Consider the following 24,145-nt stretch of genomic DNA (forward strand, 5'->3'; position numbering starts at 1 on the left):
CAGCCCCATTTGCTGCATCCTTATCAACTTCTTGCAGCTGCTGGCTTGGTCGGGAGTTGAAATGTGACTGTTTATCTCTTGGGTACCCAGAATGGTTCCATGTTAAGTCTTATGTATTATTTTTGCCTAATTTTTTCCAAATGCTCTCTTTTTGCCAGGGAGCATTTTAAAAAGGGAAACAGAGTATTATGGAATAAAGATTACCCCTCCACACACACACACCCTTGGTGCAAATCCGCCCAGCGTTGATATAAATGAAGTGAATATACACTTCCATATGGGGCAAGGACGATTTTCACGTATGCAGGATTAGAATCAGTGTTTTGCTCTGTCTTTCTAGGATTCCCAAGCTTCTTGGGTGTAGTTCCAAGCTTGGCAAGAACAAGAGCCAGAGAACTACAGTGGCATGCTGGGAAGAGCAGCAGCCCATCCACGCCACCCAAGCAGACTGAACGAGCCCTCCTTTTTTCCCTTCTAGTCCATGATTCTTTACAGTGATGAGCAGATAAAACTGGACCTCTCAACACTGGTCACAGGATGTAAAATACATCCAGCCCTCCTTTGGGTGGCCAGTGCTCAGTATATGGATAGGGCCTTTTGGCCCATCTGCCTAATGCATTGCAGGTCCAGCCTTTCTGAGCCACTTTTGACTCATGAGGTCTGCTAGACCAGGCATATAAGGGCTTCTAAAAATGTTTGCTGGAAGCACAGCATTTCTCTTGATGAAAGAGCTGGCACCATTCGCTGGCCAGAGAAGCAGCCAATCGAGGAAGACCTACTAAAGCATTCCTTGCCTGATACCTGGAGACCATGACCTGGGGAATACTTCCCAGCCCAGGTGACTGGGCAGTCCTTTCCTCAGCCCTGCTCTTGAGGGGGCCGACAGCTTTTGCTGGCCAGTCCAAACAGCAGTATAGCTGCCCATCCTGTATGAAAGGGTAAGAGTGGTACTTTGGACTTACCCTGGGTTGGACTCCCAGTTCTGCACCTTACTCTGTGTCCTTGGGCAAGTCATTTACCTTCTCAGAGCCTCAGTTTCCTAATCTGTAAAAACAAGGACAGCAATAAGATTAAATTAATGCAGGTAATGCACTTAACACAGGGCTTGGCTCATAGTAAGTACTCAACAGATGTTTGCTGTTATATCACTTCCCAGCTCAGAAACTTTGAGGGGCTCCCCAGTGTTTAAAGTTCTGATTCCATCTTACCTTTACAAGTTAGCCCGAGTTCTTACCAGCCCAGAGCAGAGGAGAAACTTGATCTTCTCACATTTTGTGCTACACACTGTACCTGCCTTGTGTTCCCAATATCTTCAGATGATAGGGAATGTCTAAGCTCATGGTACAGAACATCAGTCCCAGAAATTTCACGGATATATATAGACACCTTTTACAATTTCATGGCTAATGTAAGAAATAATTTATGAATTCCTAACAGGGCAGTTCAAGTGTCTTGAGTGGAGGTCCCCACCTGAGGATGATGGTAATGACAGCAACAATAAAGCACACTTCCACCGCTTCACAACTGGCAAACATGTTGGTGTTTGCCGGGACGTCAGAGAGTCCCGTTCAAGAGTCCAGCTCATGGGAGGAGTTTCCTGCTCACATGGTAACGAAGAGTTCCCTCAACGGCAATGGCTGAGCAGGGATCATTCTGGTGCCACTGTCTGAAAGAATGGGGGCTGACCGGGAGACTGATGCCAGTAGCTGGTTCTGGGAATACAGTAGTAATTGAGTCTGGGATCAGATGGATTTGAGGGGAGAGGACTAGCGAATAAAATGCGGAATTCCAAGCGCCCGCTGCAGCACGAGGGAGAGAGGTTTGGGGAGGCCAAACGGAGAGGGAGTGAGCAGCGAGGGCGAGTCCACAGTAGAGATGGAGGAAGAGTGAAACAAAGAGGAAACGGAGAAAGGAGAAACCCAAGGCTGGAAATCCCAGTTCCCAGTGAGGGAGTGTTGGGGTGAGGTCCGTCTTAACGAGAAGGTGGCTGCACTTGAATGAGAAGCAGGCACTTGGGGGAGGGGTATTGGGGCCGCACCAGGGGACCCCACACAGTCTAGCAGTCGTCTAGGATGTTGCCCGTTTCCTTTTGTCTTAATATTTGAGGAAGCTGTCTTGTCCAGGGTCGTAGTAGCGAAGTGACTGGCAGGAAAAGCGAGGCTGCGCGACTGCGGCTGCTGGAAAGCGCTGAAGGAATAAAGCGCTTCAGAACCTCCCTGTCCTGGCACAGAGCTCTGCTGTCACCTCCAGCCGAGTGGGGCGCAGTTTTCGGGGAGCGACGGTCCGATACCCCCGGCTATGGGGGCGTCTCCATCACGTTCCAAATGCCAAGGAAAAGTGCGGGACGTGCGGGAGTAACGAGGATAAACCTGGTGTGAACACGCAAGCCACTTTTGGGGGAGAGCTCCACAGAGGAGGGCGGGAGGCGGCAGAAGAGCAGGAAGTACCCGGGGCCCAGACCGCGTTCTCGGGAGGGGAAGAAAACGCGCGCCAAGACGTCATCCGGGGCCTGGCGGGACGCGCGGGGCGGGGCGCACCGCGGGGCGGGCTCTCTCTCCGTCCGGCAGGCCGAGGCGACGCCCGGCTGGGTCCCTGTCGCGGAAGCTGGCCCGTCCGCTATGGCCGCGGGGAGCGCCGCGGGGTGGGCCGTGGGGGCCCTCGGAGTGGTCTGCCTGTTGCTCCGGTTGGGTGAGTGGAGGCCTCCCCCGGGAGCCCGCGGGGACCGGCAGCGCGGGGTGTCAGTGGCCCCGGGGCTCCAGGGTCGGGTGGACGGGCGCGGCCCGAGGCCGCTGCAAGGTGGGGTGGTGGGGTTGGCGTGGGGCACGCAGCCCGCGCGCGGGACTTGGTCGTGTCACCCACAGGTCTCCCTAGGGTGGTCAGCAGGAAACGTGGACCGCAGACTCTGAAGCCTGTTTGGGAAAAAGAAGGACGCGACTCCTTCTCGTTCACCTCCCCTAGGCTCTTTCCTCCCTCTGGGGAGCCTTCTTAACCTCCACGATCCCCGATTCGCACTCGTGTTCCTCCGGAAGGGGTGCCTTTTCAGTGCGACTCAAGTGACTAAGTTACTGCTTCCAGCCGGAGATGCCGTAGCGCAGAACTTGAGGGGAACTTGGTTCGCCGCTTCCGCAGCGCGGGAGCTTGTCTCGGGCTGGCCTCCCTGGCCAAGGAACGCGCTCTTTGCGCGCGCGCCGGCCTCCGCGCTGGGGGTGGGCGCGCTGCGGCCAAAGCCAAGTATGCCCGCGCCCGCGCGGAGGGCGGCAGTTCAGAACTGCTCTGCGGCGGGAAGGCGAGGGCCTCAATTCAGAATTCCTAAGGAGTGTCGGCTGGTCCCCTTTCCCCTCCCTTCCGGACATGAAAGGACTAACATGTGAGTGTCTAGGACTGTGTTCATCCCTTTCATAATCGTTACGACAGCGCCATGAAATAGTTATCTTTGTCTCAATTTTTTACCTCCCCACCCTTAGCAACCTCTCCCCACACAGGCCCCTAGTTAAGTCATAACCAAACCCCTGAAGCATAGTAACAACCCCCTTAACTAGTACTTCTTTTCTTGGAATTTCCTGCCACCGGCCCCTTAGCCCACACCCCTGATGAACCTCCCCTCTCCACTCTGCGTTCAGCGTTTATTGAGTGCCTTTGGGGTGCATGCATCTGTGGCTTACAGCCTGCGGAATGGGGGGTTGAGATACGTTCAAAAGAACCTACAGTGTAAGGCACAGAAGTAAATGTTTTAAGAGAGGTAAAGTGCTGTGGGCGTGCAGGGGGAAGACAGCAACATCTTTTGTGAAATCAAATATCTTTTGTGAAGCAGAAACTTCATGGAAGGGAGGGTATTTGAACCTGGCCTCCGAGGACAGGTGGTATGTGAACATGCCGTGATGTGGGAAAAGATTCCAAGAGCAGGAGACCAGGAAAGAAAGACAGGGGAGCAGGGTGTAGAGGGTGACCTTGGGCAGTAGGGAGTCATCAGTGTCACTGCAGAGTTGCAGTGCCCACGGGAGCTTGAGGCCCCCTAGGGGAGCCCTGAATGTCCTCTTTGAGAGTTGGGATTCTCTTCTGCAGGCGAAGGAGACCTCTTTCTGGGCCTGACAGGATCAGAGCCATCCACTTAGGAAGAATTAATCTGGCAGCAGTAAAGAGAAATGATTGTAGTTGAGAGGAATTGGAGGTGGGGGACCAGGGCAGGTACCATCACAGACCCCAAAGAGCTGTGAGGGTTTCATATGCTGGTGGCTATGGGCAGGAGGGAGAGGCATATACAGAGGTTGAAGGGATAAGGTAACTCCTCCAGAGGCACAGGTCTCTCCCCGGTCCCAGAATGCACCTTTGGTCACTACTGCCTGCTCTGTGCTCTCTCTTCAACTGAAAACCCAGTTTACCCATCAAGCCACACCTCCTCTAGGAAGATCCTCTGAACTAGCTGGTTTCTCCCACCTAATTCATTTATTTATTCAGACGTCATTTCATTCTGCAAGCATGAATATCGCCTTCTCTGAATAGGCTTTGCGCTAAGGGAAACCGTGTAGGTCTGCAGTGAGCCCTTTGGGGGCCAAACCCACCTCACTAGGGAAAGCTGCCTAACAGTGATGAAGAGTATCTGCTCCCAGAGAGATACCTGGCCTCTGACCTGGCCCCGCTCCTCGCAGTTAAAACTTCTGTAAGTTACCTTACTTCTGTGTGCCTCCACACCTTTGCCTTTAAAGAGAGCGCCACTCACATGAGAGAAAGGATAATAATAATATCTGCTTAATAGGATGACTGTGAGCATCAGCCATTCAACACGCACTTATGGACTATCAACTATGTGTCAGCACTGGGAAGCTTACATTATAGTGGGGGAGAGACAGTAAGGAAATAAAGCAGTAACTATGTAGTTGTTGGGTGGTGGTGAACATTTACTAATATAGAGATTACTAGTGCAGAGGCAAGGGAAATGGAAGTGGTTAATAGTTCCTTTTAATTTTCTAAAATTCTGGAAGATTTAAAATCTTTAGAATAGTTGCCAAAATAGTAAAGTGAACACTTAGACACCTTTCTTCTTGAATCACCACTTATTAACATTTTATCACATTTGGATTACCTCTCTATATACACCCACACCCATCCAGTTAACTTTTTTGTTGTTGTTGTTAAATCATTTGAGAATTGCAGTTCTTATGACAACTTAACCCTAAATATTTCAACATAGGTCTTTTTTTTTTTTAATATTTGTTTATTTATTTCGGCTGTGCCACGTCTTAGTGGCGGCACGCGTGCAGGATCTAGTTCCCCAACCAGGGATTGAACCTGGGCCCCCGGCATTGGGAATGAGTAGTCTTACCCACTGGACCACCAGGGAACTTCCAACATAGGTTTTCTAAGAATAATATGTTTGCAGTTAAGCCCTGGCACCATTATCACAGTCAGGAAATATAGCTTGATACAATACTGTTTTCAGATAGGGTCCAGAAGCCGATCTTGGATCACACACCAGATTTGGTAGTCATTCCTCTTTAATCCCCTTAAATCTAAAAATCTAAACTGTTGCCAGCTTCTTTTTTTTTTTTTTTTTTTTTGCGGTACGCGGGCCTCTCACTGTTGTGGCCTCTCCCGTTGCGGAGCACAGGCTACGGACGCGCAGGCTCAGCGGCCATGGCTCATGGGCCCAGCCGCTCCACGGCATGTGGGATCTTCCCGGACCGGGGCACGAACCCATGTCCCCTGAATCGGCAGGCAGACTCTCAACCACTGCGCCACCAGGGAAGCCCAAGCCAGCTTCTTTTTTTCTTTTTCTCTTTTCTACTTTATGGTATTGCCCTTTTTGAAGGGGTCTGGACTAGTTTTGTTTTTTTTTTTTTAATAAAAATGTCCCTCGATGTTGAAGTACATGCTTAGATTCTGGTTTAAACATTCCTGGGCAGGAATTCTCACAGGTCTGCATCTCATCAGGCTGCAGATGCAGTCCATTTGTCTCATTATTGGAGACGTTAATGTTGATGATGTGGTGAAGGTGAGGTCCACCAGATTTCTCCATTGTAGAGGAGAAAATACAAGCGTGTGAGTACAGATTTTGCATGCTCGGTTCCAAACCACTGGAAATATCGCAATAAAGCAAGTCATAACGAGTTTTTTGATTTCCTAGTATATTTAAAAGTGATGTTTATACTATACTGTAGTCTATTAAGTGTGCCATAGCATTATGTCTAAAAAAATGTACATACCTTAATTAAAAGATACTTTATTGCTAAAAAATGCTAACTACCATCTGACAGTGCAGAGTTGTCACAAAACTTTAATTTGTAAAAAAACACAATATCGGGCTTCCCTGGTGGCGCAGTGGTTGAGAGTCTGCCTGCCGATGCAGGGGACACGGGTTCGTGCCCCGGTCTGGGAAGATCTCACATGCCGCGGAGCGGCTGGGCCCGTGAGCCATGGCCGCTGAGCCTGCGCGTCCGGAGCCTGTGCTCCGCAGGGGGAGAGGCCACAACAGTGAGAGGCCCGCGTACCGCAAAAAAAAAAACAAAAAAAGCAATATCTACAAAGCACAGTAAAGCAAAGCACAATAAAATGGGTATGTCTGTAATACCTGATTAATTAAGTAACACTTTGAGATTGTGTGAATATCCTGTTTTCCACCAATCTTTCACCCAATGTTTTACAACCCAGTGGCGATTCTTCCTGCTAAAATGTTTGTAGATAGCAATTTTGTATACCTATTTTGTTTATACTTTATTGACATTCTTCAGTAACAAAGAGCTTCTGCACCTCCCTTTTTAATTTTCTTTTTTTTTTTAATACTAGTAAGGACTCGTGTATTATTTAAGATGGCATTCCTGTCATTTTTCATTTTGATGCTCAGTGATTCTGTATTTGGCAAGTGGGAACCCTTCCAAGTTTCAGTGTCCTTTTGCCATGTTTCCCTCAGTTTTGAGCACTTTCCTTACTTTCTGGTGTAGAAGGGTATTCTGGACTCATTTTGTTCTTTTCCTGACTCAGCCTTGGAATCATTAGATTCCTTTTTTCCTGTTAGTGGGGGATGGTATTTAGAAATTAAGACCTGGGTGCTAGGTGTGCTCAAGGCTCTTGGAGCCATAGCTTCTAGGCCCTGTCAGTTTTCAGTGCTAGGAAATAGTTTTCACAAAGTCAGGCATTTATCTTGTTACTGCAAAAGCTAATCCAACAATTCAGTTTTTCCTTTTCCTCCATTCCATATTAGTACCTCCCTTCCCCATGGCGTGAATTCTATTCTTAGTAGCATTAGTATATTTTCCGAATCTACATTAAACACAAACTAATTCCATAATTGCTATGCCAATACTACTCCCAAGCACAAACTTTACTAAACACAGTTCAAGATTTCTTAGCAGTTCTTTTTATTCTTTCATATATCCCACTAAATATGTATAGAACACTGTATTTTCAAGTTATTTGAATTTTTCTTCTGTGTGGTTATGTTATCAAAGTGATACATAGTTGCATTAATTTGTTTCTCTTTCTATTCAGTTTTAGGGTTTCCCCCACCTTGATTTAATTTTTAAATATGTAAACTATTAACATGGTTCAAATCAAAACCATATACAGCTGGCCTTCCATATTTGCAGATTCAACCAGCTGCAGATTAAAAATATTCAGGAAAAAAAAAAAAAAAGTCCCAGAAAGCAAAACTTGATTTGCCACATTCTGACAACTATTTAAATAACATTTACATTGTATTAGGTATTATAAGTAATCTGGAGATGATTTACAGTATATGAGAGGATGTGCATAGGTTATATGCAAGTATTATGCCATTTTATATGAAGGATTTGATCATCCTCAGATTTTGGTATCCACTGGGATCCTGGAACCAATTCCCTGTGGATACTGAGGGATGACCATAAAAAAGTATGCTCAGGGGCTTCCCTGGTGGCGCAGTGGTTGAGAGTCCGCCTAATGATGCAGGGGACACGGGTTCGTGCCCCGGTCCGGGAAAATCCCACATGCGGGAAGATCCCACATGCCTCGGAGTGGCTGGGCCTGTGAGCCATGGCCGCTGAGCCTGTGCATCCGGAGCCTATGCTCCACAACGGGAGAGGCCACAACAGTGAGAGGCCCGCGTACCGCAAAAAAAAAAAAAAAAAAAAATATATATATATATATATATATATATATATATACTCAGAAATTCTATTCCCCCCCTTCCTCTCCCCCCATAACATATAATTTGTTTCAGTTTTATCTTTGTTTCTTTTTGCAGTTATAAACAGATACATATGTTTATTTCTAACTCCCTTTTTTAAACAACAGGTAACATACTCTGTGTACTCTTTTGTACCTTGTTTTTGTCAATTAACCATATGTCTGGAAAATCGTTCCATATCAGTTCATAGAGAGCATCCTCATTTTTTTTTTTTTTTTTTTAACAGCTTCATAGTGCTCCATGGGGTGGAGGTATGATATTTCATTGTCACTCTCTGGTGGTTAGTATTTTATATAGTGTGGTCAGGGGAGGGTCTCTTTAAAAGGGTAACAGTTGAGTGTAGACTTAAAAGGAAATGATGGAGCAGGCCAGGTTACCATCTGGGAGAGTAGTATTCCAGACAGAGAGGACAGCAGCAAAAACCCTGAGATAGGCTTCAGCCGTTTAAAGAACTTCGAGGAGGGCACTGTGCTGGAGAGTAAATAGGAAATGAAGTTGTACAAGTAGTCAGGGCTGGACCCTAGAAATAAAGTTTTGTGGGCCCTTTTTTTTTTTTCAATAAATTTATTTATTTATTTATTTTTTGCTGCGTTGGCTCTTCGTTGCTGTGCGTGGGCTTTCTCTAGTTGCAGAGAGCAGGGGGCTACTCTTCGTTGTGGTGCACGGGCTTCTCATTGCGGTGGCTTTTCTTGTTTTGGAGCACAGGCTTTAGGCACCTGGGCTCAGTAGTTGTGGCTCGTGGGCTCTAGAACTCCGCAGGCTCAGTAGTTGTGGCACACCGGCGTAGTTGCTTTGCGGCATGTGGGATCTTCCCGGACCAGGGCTCAAACCCGTGTCCCCTGCATTGGCAGGCGGATTCTTAACCACTGCGCCACCAGGGAAGTCCCTGTGGCCCTTTGAAAGACTACATTTTTTTTATTCCCAGTGAAATAGGAAGTCTCAGAGAGTTATGAACAGGAGTGAAATTGTGATGAGTGTTTAAATGAATGATTCTAGATGCTGGGTGGAGGACGGTCCTTGCTGATGAAAAAAGAGAAGCAGGGAGACCAGTTAGGAGGCTGCGGGAACAATGACTGGGTGGGGGTGGGTAAGAAATGACTGGGGTTGGGGTGAGGAATTGAAGATAGCAGGGTGTGTTTTGAAGGTAGGGCTGGCAGGATTTGGCCCTGGTTTGCATCAGTGGGGTAACATGTGGACAGGACCTAGGTAGCGCTGGGCAAGTAGCAAGATCAAAAATAGGAACTGTTGTATTAGTTAGCTCTCATTAGCAGCGCCTGCCTTATTCTGCTGTGGTTGACCTTTTATGGATCCTTTATCTTGACAGTTGTCTCTCCAGCTAGATTTTAGATCCTTGTATGCAGGAACCAAGTCATATACCACTTCATATAAAGTTTCTTTCATTGATTTAAATGTATTTGTTTATTTATTTGGCTGTGTTGGGTCTTCATTTCTGTGCGAGGGCTTTCTCTAGTTGCGGCGAGCGGGGGCCACTCTTCATCGCGGTGCGCGGACCTTCTCACTGTCGCGGCCTCTCTTGTTGCGGAGCACAGGCTCCAGACGCGCAGGCTCAGTAGCTGTGGCTCACAGGCCCAGTTGCTCCGCGGCATGTGGGATCTTCCCAGACCAGGGCTCGAACCCGCGTCCCCTGCACTGGCAGGCAGACTCTCAACCACTGCACCACCAGGAAAGCCCCTCTTTCATTGATCTCTTTTAATATTTTTAACAATACAAATTGTTAAATCTGGACATTAGATGGTAAAGTATTGGTCAAACATTTCCCCATTTTAAATTATCATTATCTCACATTATTATGTGAGACTTGTTCATATGCTTTGCTTAATTAAGATTCAGAGAGCCTGTGAGGTTTTATTTATGAAACGTAATCCAAATCAAAATAGTGTTGTGTTTTCCTCTCAAAAAACTAGATCCAGTATTATAATGGGGTGTATATAATAGTTGCCATGAATTAAGCACATGCTCTGTGCCAAGTGCTGTGCTTAGAGTTTTAGATTTTTGTTTTCATTTAATTGTCACACCAGTTTTATAAGGTAGAGACTGTTAAGGAGGAGAACAAAGTTGAGGTAGGTCAAGTACCTTGTCCAAGTTCACACAACAAATAAGTGGTAGAACCTGCTAGCACTTAGGTCTGTTTGACTCAAAGTCTATGTATTCCCAACCCAAGAATAGGTAAGCAACTTTTTGTTGATTGGTGCAGCCATAGTTAATCTCTTATATATAACATATATATTGTCCAACGTAATTTTGCTAAAGCATGTGAAATTATATGACAGCAAATTACCAATCACACAGATTGTATCCAATATTGTAATCTACAGTAGAGGGGTGGGGGAACCTTCTTTGGGCCATAGAATTCAGAATGGGGTTTTATTTATGTATTTATTAACATTTTGTCATAATTATACCTTCTTTATACACCCACACTTCACTCCTAAATGCTTTGGCATAAGCCCAGTAACATAATATTTATAAAAATTAACAGTAATCTCACAATATCACTTAACTTCTACTCTTACTCAAATTCCTCCAATTGTCACAAGGATGTCTTTTTTTAAATACCAGGATCTAATGAAATTTCACATTTTTCCATTTGTTGCTGTTTTTGTTTATTTTTGACAGGTATCTTTTAGGAATTTTGAAAAAGACTTACAACTACTTTTAAAGAACTAGATCTAGGAATTTGTTTTATTGCTGTCTTTTTACTGTAATTAAAAAAATTGAATTGTACACTCTATTATGGTTATTTGTTTTTTCCCTTTTTAAATTGACTTACAATATTATCGATACATTAGTTTCAGGTGTAAACATAGTGATTCAATATTTTTTTACATTACAAAATGGTCACAATAAGTCTAGTTACCATCTGTCACCACAGAAAGTTATTACAATATTATTGACCATATTCCCTATGCTATACATTACATCTCCATGACTTATTTATTTTATAACTGGAAGTTTGTACCTCTTAATCTCCCTCACCTATTTCACTCACCCTCTCTATCCATCTTCCCTCTGGTAACCACCAGTTTATTCTCTGTATCTATGAGTCTGTTTCTGTTTTGAATGTTTGTTTGTTTTGTTTTTTAGATTCCACATATAAGTGAAATCATATGGTATTGGTCTTTCTCTGTCTCACTGGTTTTACTTAGCCTAATACTTTCTATATCTATCCATGTTGTAGAAGGCAAGATTCCATTTTTTATGGATGAGTAATATTCCATTATATATAAATACCACGTCTTCTTTATTCATTCATCTATCAGTAGACACATAGGTTGCGTCCATATCTTGGCTATTGTAAATAATGCTGCAATGAATATTGGTGTGCATATGTTTTTTTCCAGTTAGTGTGTTTGTTTTCTTCAGGTACACAGAAGTGAATTTGCTGGATCATACGGCAGTTTGTATTAATTTTTTGAGGAACTGCCACACTGTTTTCCATAGTGGCTGCAACAATTTATGTTCCCACCAGCAATGCATGAGGGTTCCCTTTTCTCCACACCCTCGCCAACACTTGTTCTTTGTTGTCTTTTTTGAGGATAGCCATTCTGACAAGTGTGAGGTAGCACCTCATTGTGGTTTTGATTTGCATTTCCCTGATGATTAGTGATGCTGAGCATCTTTTCATGTGCCTGTTGGCCATCTCTGTGGCTTCTTTGGACAATGTGTTTTCAGGTCCCCTTCCTATTTTCTAATCAGGTTTTTTTTGTTGTTGTTGTTGCTTTTACTATTGAGTTGTATGAGTTCTTTGTATAGTTTGGATATTAACCCCTTATCAGATATATCATTTGCAGATAGCTTCTCCCATTCGGCAGGCTGCTGTTTCATTTCGTTGATAGTTTCCTTCCCTGTGCAGAACCTTTTTAGTTTGCTATAGTCCCATTTGTTTATTTTTGCTTTTGTTTCCCTTGCCTGAGGAGGCAGATCCAAAAAAGTATTACTATGATGGATGTAAAAAAAGCATACTACCTATGTTGATTTCTAGTCTTATAGCACTGTGGTTGGAAAAGATGCATCATATGATTTTAGTCTTTTAAATTTATTGAGACTTGTTTTGTAGCCCAGCATGTTATCTGTCCTGGAGAATGTTCTATGTGTACTTGAAAAGGATGTGTATTCAACTGCTTTTGGATGTAATGTTCTATATATATCTATTAGGGTCATCTGGTCTCATGTATCATTTAAGGCCAATGTTTCCTAATTGATTTCCTGTCCGGATGATCTGTCCATTGATGTAAGTGGGACATTAAAGTCCCCTAATATTATTGTGTTACTGTCACAATTTTTCCCATTATGTTTGTTAATATTTGCATTATGTATTTAAGTGTTCCTATGTTGGGTACATAGATATTTACAATTGTTTTATCTTCTTGTTGGATTGGTCCCTTTATCATTATGTAATCTCTTTCTCTGTCTCTTATTACAGTCTTTGTTTTAATTTTTTAATTAATTAATTTATTTATTTTTGGCTGTGTTGGGTCTTCGTTGCTGCAATGTGGGCTTTCTCTAGTTGCGATGAGTGGGGGCTGCTCTTCGTTGCAGTGAGTGGGCTTCTCATTGTCATGGCTTCTCTTGTTGCGGAGCACGGGCTCTGGGCACGCAGGCTTCAGTAGTTGTGGCCTGCGGGCTCTAGAGCTCAGGCTCAGTAGTTGTGGTGCTTGGGCTTCGTTGCTCCACGGCATGTGGGATCTTCCTGGGCCAGGGCTCGAACCCATGTCCCTTGCATTGACAGGCAGATTGTTAACTACTGCGCCACCAGGGAAGCCCCACAGTCTTTATTTTAAAGTCTGTTTTGTCTGATGTAAGTATTGCTTCCCCAGCTTTCTTTTTATTTCTATTTGCATGAATACCTTTTTTCCGTCCACTCGCTTTTAGTCTATGTCTTTAGATCTGAAGTGATTCTCTTATAGGCAGCATATAGATGGGTCTTTTTTTTTTTTTAATCCATTCAGCCACTCTATGTCTTTTGGTTGGAACATTTAGTCCATTCATTGAAAGTAATTATTGATAGGTGTGTACTTATTGCCATTTTGTTCATTGTTTTCTGGTTGTTTTTACAATTCTTTTTTGTTCTTTTTTTCTCCTTTTACTCTCTTTTCTTGTGATTTGATGACTATCTTTAGTGTTATGTTTGGATTCTTTTCTCTTTTTTGTGTATGTATCTATCATAGGCTTTTGGTTCCCATGAGGTTCATGTATAACTATATAATGAGTCAATTTTATGAGATTATTTTAAGTTGATGATCTCTTAAGTTTGAACACATTATAACAACCCTGTGTTTTTGCTGCCCACCCCACCCTCACATTTAATGTTTTTTGTTTTTTGGTTTTTTTGCAGTACGCGGGCCTCTCACTGTTGTGGCCTTTCCTGTTGCGGAGCACAAGCTCCGGACGCACAGGCTCAGCGGTCATGGCTCACGGGCCCAGCCGCTCCATGGCATGTGGGATCTTCCCGGACCGGGGCACGAACCCGTGTCCCCTGCATTGGCAGGCAGACTCTCAACCACTGCACCACCAGGGAAGCCCACATTTAATGTTTTTGATGTCATATTTTATATCTTTTTATTTTGTGTATTCCTTAACTTTTTACTATAGATATAGATGATTTTATCGCTTTTGTCTTTTAACCTTCCTACTAGCTTTTTGTGTGGTTGACCTTTACTGTATGTTTGCCTTTACCAATGAGATTTTTCCTTTTTGAGTTTTCATATTTCTAGTTGTGGTCTTTTCTGCTTAGAGAAGTCCCTTTAACATTCCTTGTAAAGCTGGTTTAGTGACACTGAACTCTTTTAGCTTTTGCTTGTCTCCTTCATATCTGAATGATAGCCTTTCCGGGTAGAATATTCTTGGTTGTAAGTTTTTTTCCTTTCATCACGTTAAGTACATCATGATGTACTTCTGGCCTGCAAAGATTCTGCTGAAAAGTCAGCTGAAAGTCTTATGTGAGTTCCTTTGTGTGTACTGGTTGCTTTTCCCTTACTGCTTTTAAGATTCTCTTTTTATCTTTAACTTTTGCTGTTTTAATTGCAATGTGTCTTGGTGTGACCTCTTTGGGTTCATCTTGTTTGGGACTTTCTGTACTTCCTAAACTTGGATGTCTGTTTCCTTTCTCAGGTTAGGGAAGTTTTTAGCTGTTATCACTTAAATAAGTTTTCTGTCCCTTTCTCTCTTCTCCTTCTGGCACCCCTATAATGTGAATGTTAGTGTGCCTGCTGTTGTCTCAGCGGTCTCTTAAACTAGCCTTATTTTTTCAAGTTCTTTTTTTTTCTGTTCAGCTTGGGTGAATTTCACTACTCTGTCTTCCAAGTTCACTGATGCATTCCTCTGTGTCATCTAATCTCCTGTTGATTCCTTCTAGTGTATTTTTAACATTTCAGTTATTGTATTCTTCAGCTGTTTGAGTCTTCTTTATATTTTCTAACTCTTTGTTGAACTTCTCACAGAGTTCATTCACTCTCCTCTTGAGTTCACTGAGCATCTTTAAGATCATTACCTGAAGTCTTTATTGGTTAGATTGCTTATCTCCACTCACTTAGTTCTTCTTTGGGGGTTTGTCTTGTTCCTTTGTCTGTTATATATTTCTGTCTCCTCACTTTGTCTGATTCTCTATGTTTATTTCTATGTAGCGGGTAGGTTGGTCACGTTTCCTGGTCTTGGAGAAGTGGCCTTATGTAAGAGATGTCCTGTGGGGCCCAGCAGGACTCTCCCCATCCCCTTTGGTGACTAGAGTTATGTGCTCTAGGCTGCCCCCTATATGGGCTGCATGCACTCTTCTGCTGTGGCAGAGCCAAGTAGTGTGGGCAGCTGACTCCCCTGACTCCACTGGCTGCCAGCCCTGCTGGCCTGCTGGGGGGTGGGGCTGGGTCCCAGCATGTCTCACTCTAATGTGTTTTAATTCGTATAGGCTTTGATGGTAGGCATTGCTTTCTCTGTTTAAAAGCAGAAAGTTTGGCAGCATACATCAGCCCTTGTGTGCACAAGTTTTCTGTCTTTTGATTTCTTCTCATGTTGTTTTCTCTTGAGTACAGAAGGCTTTTTGAAGTTTTTACTTAAGGGCACACAGCACCTTAGATTCTGCAGTCACAGATAAAAGCTTCCATCTCAGGACTGAAGGTGAAACCTGGATACAGCCTTTTCCATTTGCTCAGACAAGTTGTTTTTTTGTTTTTTTGGTGTGCGGTACATGGGCCTCACTGTTGTGGCCTCTCCCGTTGTGGAGCACAGGCTCCGGATGCGCAGGCTCAGCGGCCATGGCTCACGGGCCCAGCCGCTCCGCGGCATGTGGGATATTCCCAGACTGGGACGTGAGCCCATGTCCCCTATATCAGCAGGCGGACTCTCAACCACTGCGCCACCAGGGAAGCCCCAGACAAGTTTTAATATGAAGTGTGACTAAAATAGTGATACCGTCCCCCAAAAAGTGTGGAAAACATTTTAGCAGTTCCTCTTTGGAGATAAGTTTCAGTGCCCATCTACCAGACCCAAAGGAAAATGTCTTTTAGCTACTTTATGGGCATGGGATTCTCTCCTTTGGCCTCTTGGTTTTCTTGTTTTCAGTCCCTTTCCCTTGCGCGCATTGGCCTTCTCCTTCTCAATGCTGCTCGTGCCTTTGCTGATGAGCTCTTAGCCCAAGGACTTTGGGGCTCAAAATGAAACCAGTGAAAGTGAGGGGACCTCTTGCCCAGAATCACTGTAAGAAATCATGTCTGGTCTCTGCCCCCATTTGAAAGTTATTAGTTCAGAGTTCTATCCTTTGTGACCTTGATCTATTCTGTTTAGCAAGTATCCATCTCAGGGAACCAAATTATTTTGATAGGCTTGTTCTGAGGAAATGAACTCGTTTTGATTCCTAGTGACCTTCACTTTTCATAATGTTCCCCTGAATGTCTGTTAAGAACAGTGTCTGAATTTCCATCAGCCTCTCTGGTCTGTAGTTTCTGAATGTTTTTCCCATGTAACAGTTAAAAACTAGAAAAAAAAAATGAAGTTTACTGTACACATTCAGAAAATAATAAGAAATTCCTATTAATAAGAAACTAACGACTATGTCATCATAAATTAGTTGTAATAGAGTTTCTCAACTATGAACTGAGTAACTAGAAAATAATAGGGATTATAAAGAAATTTTTAATGAAATGATCAATAGTGCATTGAAATACCTTTAATCAGACTTTGGAGAATAGATTTAAAAAGACTTGCAGAGCATTAAATAGCTCTAGTAAGAACCTTATTCTCCAAAGCATGCTGTAGGTCTCAGATATATCCTATCTAAGACAAGAACAGTCAAAGGCAAATGTGGCTTTTGAGCGTGATGTGATATGGGTATCTTGAAAGAGCCAGCCAGAGTAGTGCTGTTAAATAGAAATATAATATGAAACAGGTAAAATTAATTTTAATAATATATTTTATTTAACCTAATACACCCACAGTATTTTCATTTCGACATGTAGTTGATATGGAAAATGTTAATGAGAGATTTTACATTCCCCTTTTCATACTTGACCTTCAAAGTCTGGTGTGTATCTTATACTAACAACACATCTCAATTTGGACTAACCACGTGGCATGGGCTCGCGAGCCACATTGGCTAGTGGCTACTGAATCGGACTGCACAGATTGAGAGGGAAATGTCTGGTGAAAGAAGGATTTTTAAGTGCAAGAATAAGGGGTTAAAAAGGCAAGTATTTTAGCATGACAGGAAACAGGGACGTTCAAAAGGAAGTTGATTTAAAGAACAAACGTCTTAATTCTGGATGCACTCATCCAGGAGACAAGGAATAGCTTGACAACTGAGAGCATATGTGAGGCGAGTTCTGTGGAGTTTCTGGGACTGGGGGACCAGGGGGTTTATTGTCTGTTGGGAGTCAGGGGGCTGCAGTTTCAGTCTGAAATAGTTGAAGACGGGGAAGCCATGGTGACATATCTGAGACCAGTAGATTTCTGCCTTCAGCACTCATGGAAACAGAAATCACTGACGGGGACTGGATGCAGGTGGAATTGACAAGGAAGGACCAAGGCATCTCACACTGTGGCTAACAGTGCAGGCTTTGGAGCTGGCCACCTGTGTCTGGACACCAGCTCTGTCCTGGACCAGCTGAGTGACCACGGTCAGCTTCTGAACCTCTTTGAGCCCCAGTTTCCTCAACTGTAACTTAGTGGTTCTCACTCTTTGAATGCTCTGCCCCACACGCTCAAGCTCACTCCCTCGTTTTTTCTGGGCCCTGCTCACATGCCAGCTGGGACCACCTCACGTATAATGGCAACCTCCCTTCTCACTATTAATCATCCTCCCCAATACACTGCTTTATTTTTCTCAGTAGCACTTAACATCACCTTTCCCATTTAATGTGTTCCTCCCTGCCCTGCATCCCCACCTTCACCAATAATGTAAACTCCAAGCGGGCAGGATTCTGTCTGATTTGTTTAGTGCTGTATCCTCACTGCTTAGTACAGTGCCTGGGACATAGCAGGTACTCAACAAATATTTGGTGAGTGAATAAATGAATAATAAGCCCTACCTCATAGAGTTAAGTTGAGGAATAAATGAGCCTATCCATCTATCTGTCTATCCATCCATCCATCTATCCATCCATCTATCTATCTGTCCATCTATCTATCCATCTATCTATCCGTCCATCTATCTATCCGTCCATCTATCTATCCGTCCATCTATCTATCCATCCATCTATCTATCTCTTGGAACAAGTGCCTGGCACACAGTGAGCCTTCAGGAAGTGCGTTGCTGTTGTGGAATATTATTACTGAGGCTGAGTTGGTCTAGGGCTCGTTTGGATTGGATTTATTAAGAGCTAGGTTAAAGAAACGAGCTACACTAAACTTCCTTGAGTGAAAAGACTGGGTGCTCTTCTTTTGATTATCCATGTACCTGGTGAGCATATGTCGTATGCCCAAACTGGGACATGGGGGCTGACAAACAGAATGTTTGTAGACTTAATAGGACAGATTGTTTGACACTAGCCCTGACATAGACACGTGAGGAGAGTGGCTGCTCTCCGTACTGTGAGCATGTGTGTCTGTGACTCCAGACACTTAGTTTCGCAGGCTGCCACCGCTCCAGTACCCCAAGTGGGTATCAACTGAAAGTGTGCTGTGATGCTGAAGTGAGAGGAACAAGGTCATGGTCATAAGCCCCTGTCTGCAGGAGAAATCCAGCTGCTCACTTGGGTACAAAAATGCCCAAGGCCCTCCTATCTCCCAGCTTGAATGAATCTTTAACCGAATTGTTGTTATGGTGTCATACACACAGGGGAAAATACCAAGATTTATGTATTTGGGTACTGAAACTTTCAGGGGATTTTTTTTCTCTTTTCATCAAATGAATTTTTGCCTTAACTGCTAAAATCTGCAGCCATGTGGAACCTTGAAGAAATTTTAGGAAGAGAAGGAAGTATTTTAAAATCACATTGTTCATTTCTAAGAAAAAACTCCAGAAAAACCTTTCCTCCAAATCCCAGAAGAGTGGTTAGCTCGGCTCTCAGCAATGGCATCAGTGAAACAATTGCATCTCCTCAAACCTCAGACAGGGTGTTAACATTGATGAAGGGCTGATATCCTGAGTGGGTGTAAGCTCATCTGGTGCAACCACAACATGTGGTAGGTGAAACCCCGCTAAACCTGAAGGGGATGGCGAGTGGGGAGCCAGCAGACCCTCCAGTCTTGCTTTGGTTCTGGAGGCAGGCAGTGAGGAGGAAAGAGTTCTCTTCTGACAGCATACGAGGGGTCCCAGGCCATTCTGCAGCTTCAGTTAAACGTCTCCACCTCTCCTTGCTGAGTCATGGTTCTCCAACCAGGTTCCACAGCGATTTGAGGTATTGCAAAGCTCAGGGTTTGGGGTGACTATCCAATATTGTAATTCTGTCAGGAAGCCCTGCCTTTTAGATGACATTTAAGTTGTATTTAAATCAGTTTAGTTAATTCACTCAACAAATATTTATGGAATGTCCTTCATGTGCCAGCAGGGGATGCAGCAAAGATGGAGAACAACCCTGTCTTTGTCCTCATGGGGCTGGCCTGACTATGGGATACCCCTCCGCTCAGATTGGAATTAATTGCCCACTGATTCCATAAAATTTGATTTTTGTGTTCCCATAAAATTTGATTTTTGTGTTCCCGTAAAATTTGAACGTCCAGCATTTCTTGGAAACTTAGAAGATCCGGCAATTTGCACGTGTTCACGTGGGTAGGAGCTGAGGGGCCTCTCCCTAGGCGAGCCAGCCTCACTAGAGCTGCAGCCTCCACCGCTCCCTTGTAGGTCACACCTGGCCCGTCTGTGGCTGCTCTGTTGGCTGAACGGCTGGTCTCTATCTCAGGGCTTCATTTGCTAGTTCTCACAGGCTTCTCAGCTGCTCCTGTGATTTTGTGTCCTTATTACCTCTTTGTTTGCCCCTTGTTTTCTCGCCACACACGCCGCTCCAGCTTTTCTTCCTTCCTGCCTTCGAGTCTCTTTTGTCCCCTCACCCTCTCTTACTTTTTCACATGTCACATATTCCTTGCCATCACACATGAGAAGTGCAAACTCTTAGACCTTACTTTCAACTTAGTTTCTTGGTCTTTAATTATGAAACCCTGTCTCATTTTCCATTGAACATCTAAAATTATTTTTAAAAAACAACAGCATTATGAAACTTAGTTTAAATTTGGGTTCCCATGTAACATTTTGGAGATTTGGGTTCATCGCCATCTTGCTCAGTCAGCTCTTCGCAATTTCCTCATGTATATGAGGATGGGTGTGGGGCGGGCCAGGGTCCTCTGAGGACCTGTCCAGCCCTGACATTCAGTGATGTGTTGACCATTGAGCTTATGCTTCCCTTCTAGGTTTCAGAGGTGTGCTTGACTCCCGACTAGAATGGTTTGACTTTTCTCATTCCCAACATCTGCTATTCCCATACGTTCTAGAAATTGCATTCTGACATACCCTGTATCATGTCACTGTCTTTAATAGCCATATACCACATAGCTAGCCAAATAAGAAGCAATGGTTAAAAGTCAGGCTATCCGGGTTCAAAAGCAGTTTCACTACTTAATTAGCTAGTCAGTTAACGTTTGTGTGTCACAGTTTCCTCATCTGCAAAATAGGGTTAAAAATAACAGCTGCTTAATATGGTTTTTCTTTTTAAGTTTTTTTTTTTCTATCTATCTATCTATTTATTTATTTATTTTTTTGGGCTGCGTTGTGTCTTTGTTGCTGCGTGCAGGCTTTCTCTAGTTGCAGCCAGTGGGGGCTACTCTTCGTTGTGGTGCACAGGCTTCTCATTGTGGTGGCTTCTCTTGTTGCAGAGCACGGGCTCTAGGAGCACAGTCTTCAGTAGTTGTGGCACGTGGGCTCAGTAGTTGTGGCTCACGGGCTCTAGAGCATGGACTCAGTAGTTGTGGTACACGGGCTTAGTTGCTTCGCAGCATGTGGGATCTTCCCGGACCAGGGCTCGAACCTGTGTCCCCTTCATTGGCAGGCAGATTCTTAACCACTGTGCCACCAGGGAAGTCCTGATATGGTTTTTGAGAGGATTTGCTGAATACATATTTGTAGAGTTCTTCCAACTGCCTAGTAGATAGTAAGTGCTATATAAGTGTTTGATTAAATAAACTAAAAATAGCAGTCAGTCTAAATCCCAGGACCCGGGACTTCCCTGGTGGTCCAGTGGATAAGAATCCACCTTCCAATGCAGGGGACGCGGGTTTGATCTCCAGTTGGGGAGCTAAGATCCCACGTGCCATGGGGCAACTAAGCCCGCGTGCTCTAGAGACCGTGCGCCACAACTAGAAAGCCCACGTGCCGCAACTACACAACCTGCGCACTCTGGAGTCCGCATGCCACAACTAGAGAGCCTGTGCGCTGCAACTACTGAGCCTGCGTGCATGCTCTAGAGCCCACGCGCCATAACAAAGAGCCTGCACGCCGCAATGAAAGTTCCTGCGTGCTGTAACTAAGACTCAACACAGCCAAATAAATAAATAAATATTTTTTAAAAGAATCCCAGGACTCAAGTGAAAATGCACAGAGGAATTTGTGGCTGGGAGTTGGGGGAGGTCCCATTTCATTAACCCAGTAGTTACGGTTACCATATTTTCTAAATCAAAAATCAGGTCACTTTGTCTGCAAAATATTTGAGTTCCACTTCGGACTTCAAGCCCTGTGAGAAGAACTATCAAAACTGGGTATAATGATGATGTTTTTTAAGACTGCAAGAGTCTTTGAAATTGGAAACAAACACAGTACATATAGGTATTAGGTACCCTCATATCTTTCAAAAGAAAAGATCATTCAGTATTCTTCCAAACAAATAAACCTCTAACAGTTAAAAAAATTCTGTCTAGCACAGAATATCTGTTTAGGCAATCACTGATACATTTTCCCCTACCTCTATCTCTCCCTACTTCGAAACAGCAAAAACTCACTCTATGCCCAGTTCTCACACAGCCAGGGTCACCTACAGTGAATGCATTGATGGTGGCCTGAATCATTGAAAGAAAAAGAGGGAAAACCCTGTTGAAAGCCTACTTCATTTCAGCCATTGTGTAAAGACTCTCAGTCTTATTCAAACCTCAAAACAATCTTTTGTGGTAGGCATTATGATTTGTTTTTTAGGCTGAGGAAACCTAGTGTGGCGAGAACTTTTGAAGGTTCGCCCTGGGCGCATCTGCCTTGAAAGTCGGTGCCCTTTTCATTCTGCCCTCTGGCATGGTAAGGTAGCATCCCTGTGGTCCCTTTTCTGACCATTCACTGTTATCAGCAAAGTAAGCAACTCACTGCTGACTCCTTTCCTTAGCTGCTGTTTGTTTGCTCATTCTTTCATTCATTCAGGGTGTGTGACCTTGAGAAAAAAATTCACTCTTCTTTCTCCTACTCTTTTTCATTGGAAGCAGTCATATTGGTAACTTACCTTAGGATCAGTCTTGGAGGTGCAACAGAAAAGACTTTACTATAGGAAGGAAATGGTAGACATAGCATCTACAAATGCAATGAATCCCAAATCTGTATCTTCCCCTGGGAACCCGCAGACCTGTGGACCCCGCAGCCTCCTGGACAGCTCCACGCAGATGTCTTGCAGGTCGCTTATGCTTAGCATCCATCAGTCAGCTGACGTCTGGGTGAAGAGGGGGAGGAGAGATGGCCAAGCAGACAGAGGAAGAAGTGCCTCTGAGGAGGCAGGTCCTGAATCAGGAAGGCGCTTGGCGTGTCTGAGGAAATAAAAGCAGTTCCAAAAGGCTCGAAGGAAGAGAGCAAGGGGGGAACGGGTGGGGAATGAGGCTGGAGAGGCAGGCAGGGGCCAGACCACAGGGTCTGTGAGTGAGGGGCTGGGCCATGTCAGGTCTGTTCTGGTCCCTCAGCTACCATAAACTTGCTGAGTGACCTTGAGCAATTGATATGTCTCCCGGGGCCTGAGAGATGGAGTTAGCAACACCACTGCACGGGGATGTGGAGAGGATTAAAAAGGGACACAAGTACGTGAACACGTAACTGGCAGAGGGTAAGCGTTCAGTAACATCTTCTTCCATTTTTCTTGGTGCCCTGTCCTTTCACCTGTGAAATGGGGGTAATTTGACTGACTAATTGTTGGAGTTTCTTCCAGCTCAAAATGACTATGATTTTTTCTGAACTGGTCTCCCCCTTTTTTCCACCGTTAGCTCCATTCCAGACTTTTCTTCTTCCTGTTCTCAAGCCCAGGAAACATCACCTTCCCCTGGGAAAGACAGAAGCCAGCTTTATGCAGCCAGGGAGGGGCAGTTCAACTGAGACCTCTTCTCTTCCTCCACCACCCTACTTACCCTCATCCGTTCATTCATCTATTCATGTACAAGACATTTCGAGCCGCCACTATTGTGTGTGGATAGACTCTCACCCCTCAAATCTTATTCCTTTTCATGCCTTTTCATGGGCTCTGGTTGATTGGGAGAAACAGTGCATGGTCAGGAAAGCCACAGAAGGATGCTGGTGTATTGCAGGCAGCCTCCCTGGATTAAGGGAGGTGGGTTCTAAAAATCCTTGCACGTAGACAAATGGGGCGTATTTGCTTCTTATTTGAAATTACTGGATACAATTGCCTGCAATTGGTCTATTTAATATTTTTGATTTTTCCTGTACTCTGTCAATTACCCTGATTGCTTCTAGGTAAAAACTTCAATCAATCAAGTTTTAATTTCTCTTTTATGTCTCTCCCCTAACAGCTGCTCTTCTCTCTTAACAAGGAAGTCAAGTCTGGAGCACGATGCATTGAAGCCCATTTTGGGGTATCAAGAATATCCCAATCTAGTAGTAATAGTAAATGTTTAACAACTGGATTGATGTGGAGGAGGTGGGAGGTTCTGATTTGAAGCATGAGTCAGTTTCTCTGCTATAAATACTCCCACTGTGGTGCACTCCAAGCTCTCCAGGCTTCCCTGAACGGAGTCCGGCAGAGAGGCTAACAGTTGGTTCCAACACGCCACCGCACCCAGGCCTCGAGACCGTAATCTTCATCACACTCCCTGACTTCCTTCCTGGTCATTCTGATTTCAGTTAATGGCACCTCAGTCAGCCAGCAGAGAGGCCTGGCAGTCACCATTAACTCCTCTCATCCAATCACTAAATCCTGTTCATTTCCCTCTCAAATGTAGAGTCTGTCCACTTATCCATCCCCACTGCCGGCGCCCTGGTCTGGTCTCCCGGTCCAGCCTTCTTTCACTGCTCCCGCACTGACTGCCCTTCTGGGTTTTCTCTGCCCTCCATCCTTACCCTGTTGACCAGTGTCCACCCTGCAGACAAAGGCAACCTACTGAAACTTAAATGTCATGCCGGTCTTCCCTGTCCGTGACCTTCCCTTGCCATTAGGATAAATTCCAAACGCTTAGCGTATGTTACCGGACATGGCCCAGCCCCTCACTCACAGACCCTGTGGTCTGGCCCCTGCCTGCCTCTCCAGCCTCATTCCCCACCCGTTCCCCCCTTACTCTCTTCCTTTGAGCCTTTTG

General features: G+C 44.5%; 1 protein-coding gene across 1 annotated transcript in view; it reads left to right on the forward strand.

Annotated features, from left to right (window-relative positions):
* Positions 1-2,381: 2,381 nt before the first annotated feature.
* The window catches only part of CD58 (CD58 molecule), a gene marked incomplete at its 5' end in the record, with an annotated part of 49,053 nt that continues 27,289 nt past the window's right edge, over positions 2,382-24,145 (forward strand). Inside the window, one exon of the mRNA XM_033431271.2 lies at positions 2,382-2,688. Within this exon, the coding sequence (XP_033287162.1) occupies positions 2,382-2,688 (307 nt within the window). The remainder of the gene's footprint in view (positions 2,689-24,145) is intronic.

The sequence above is a fragment of the Orcinus orca genome, chromosome 1, assembly GCF_937001465.1.
Source record: "Orcinus orca chromosome 1, mOrcOrc1.1, whole genome shotgun sequence".
Taxonomy (NCBI): domain Eukaryota; kingdom Metazoa; phylum Chordata; class Mammalia; order Artiodactyla; family Delphinidae; genus Orcinus; species Orcinus orca.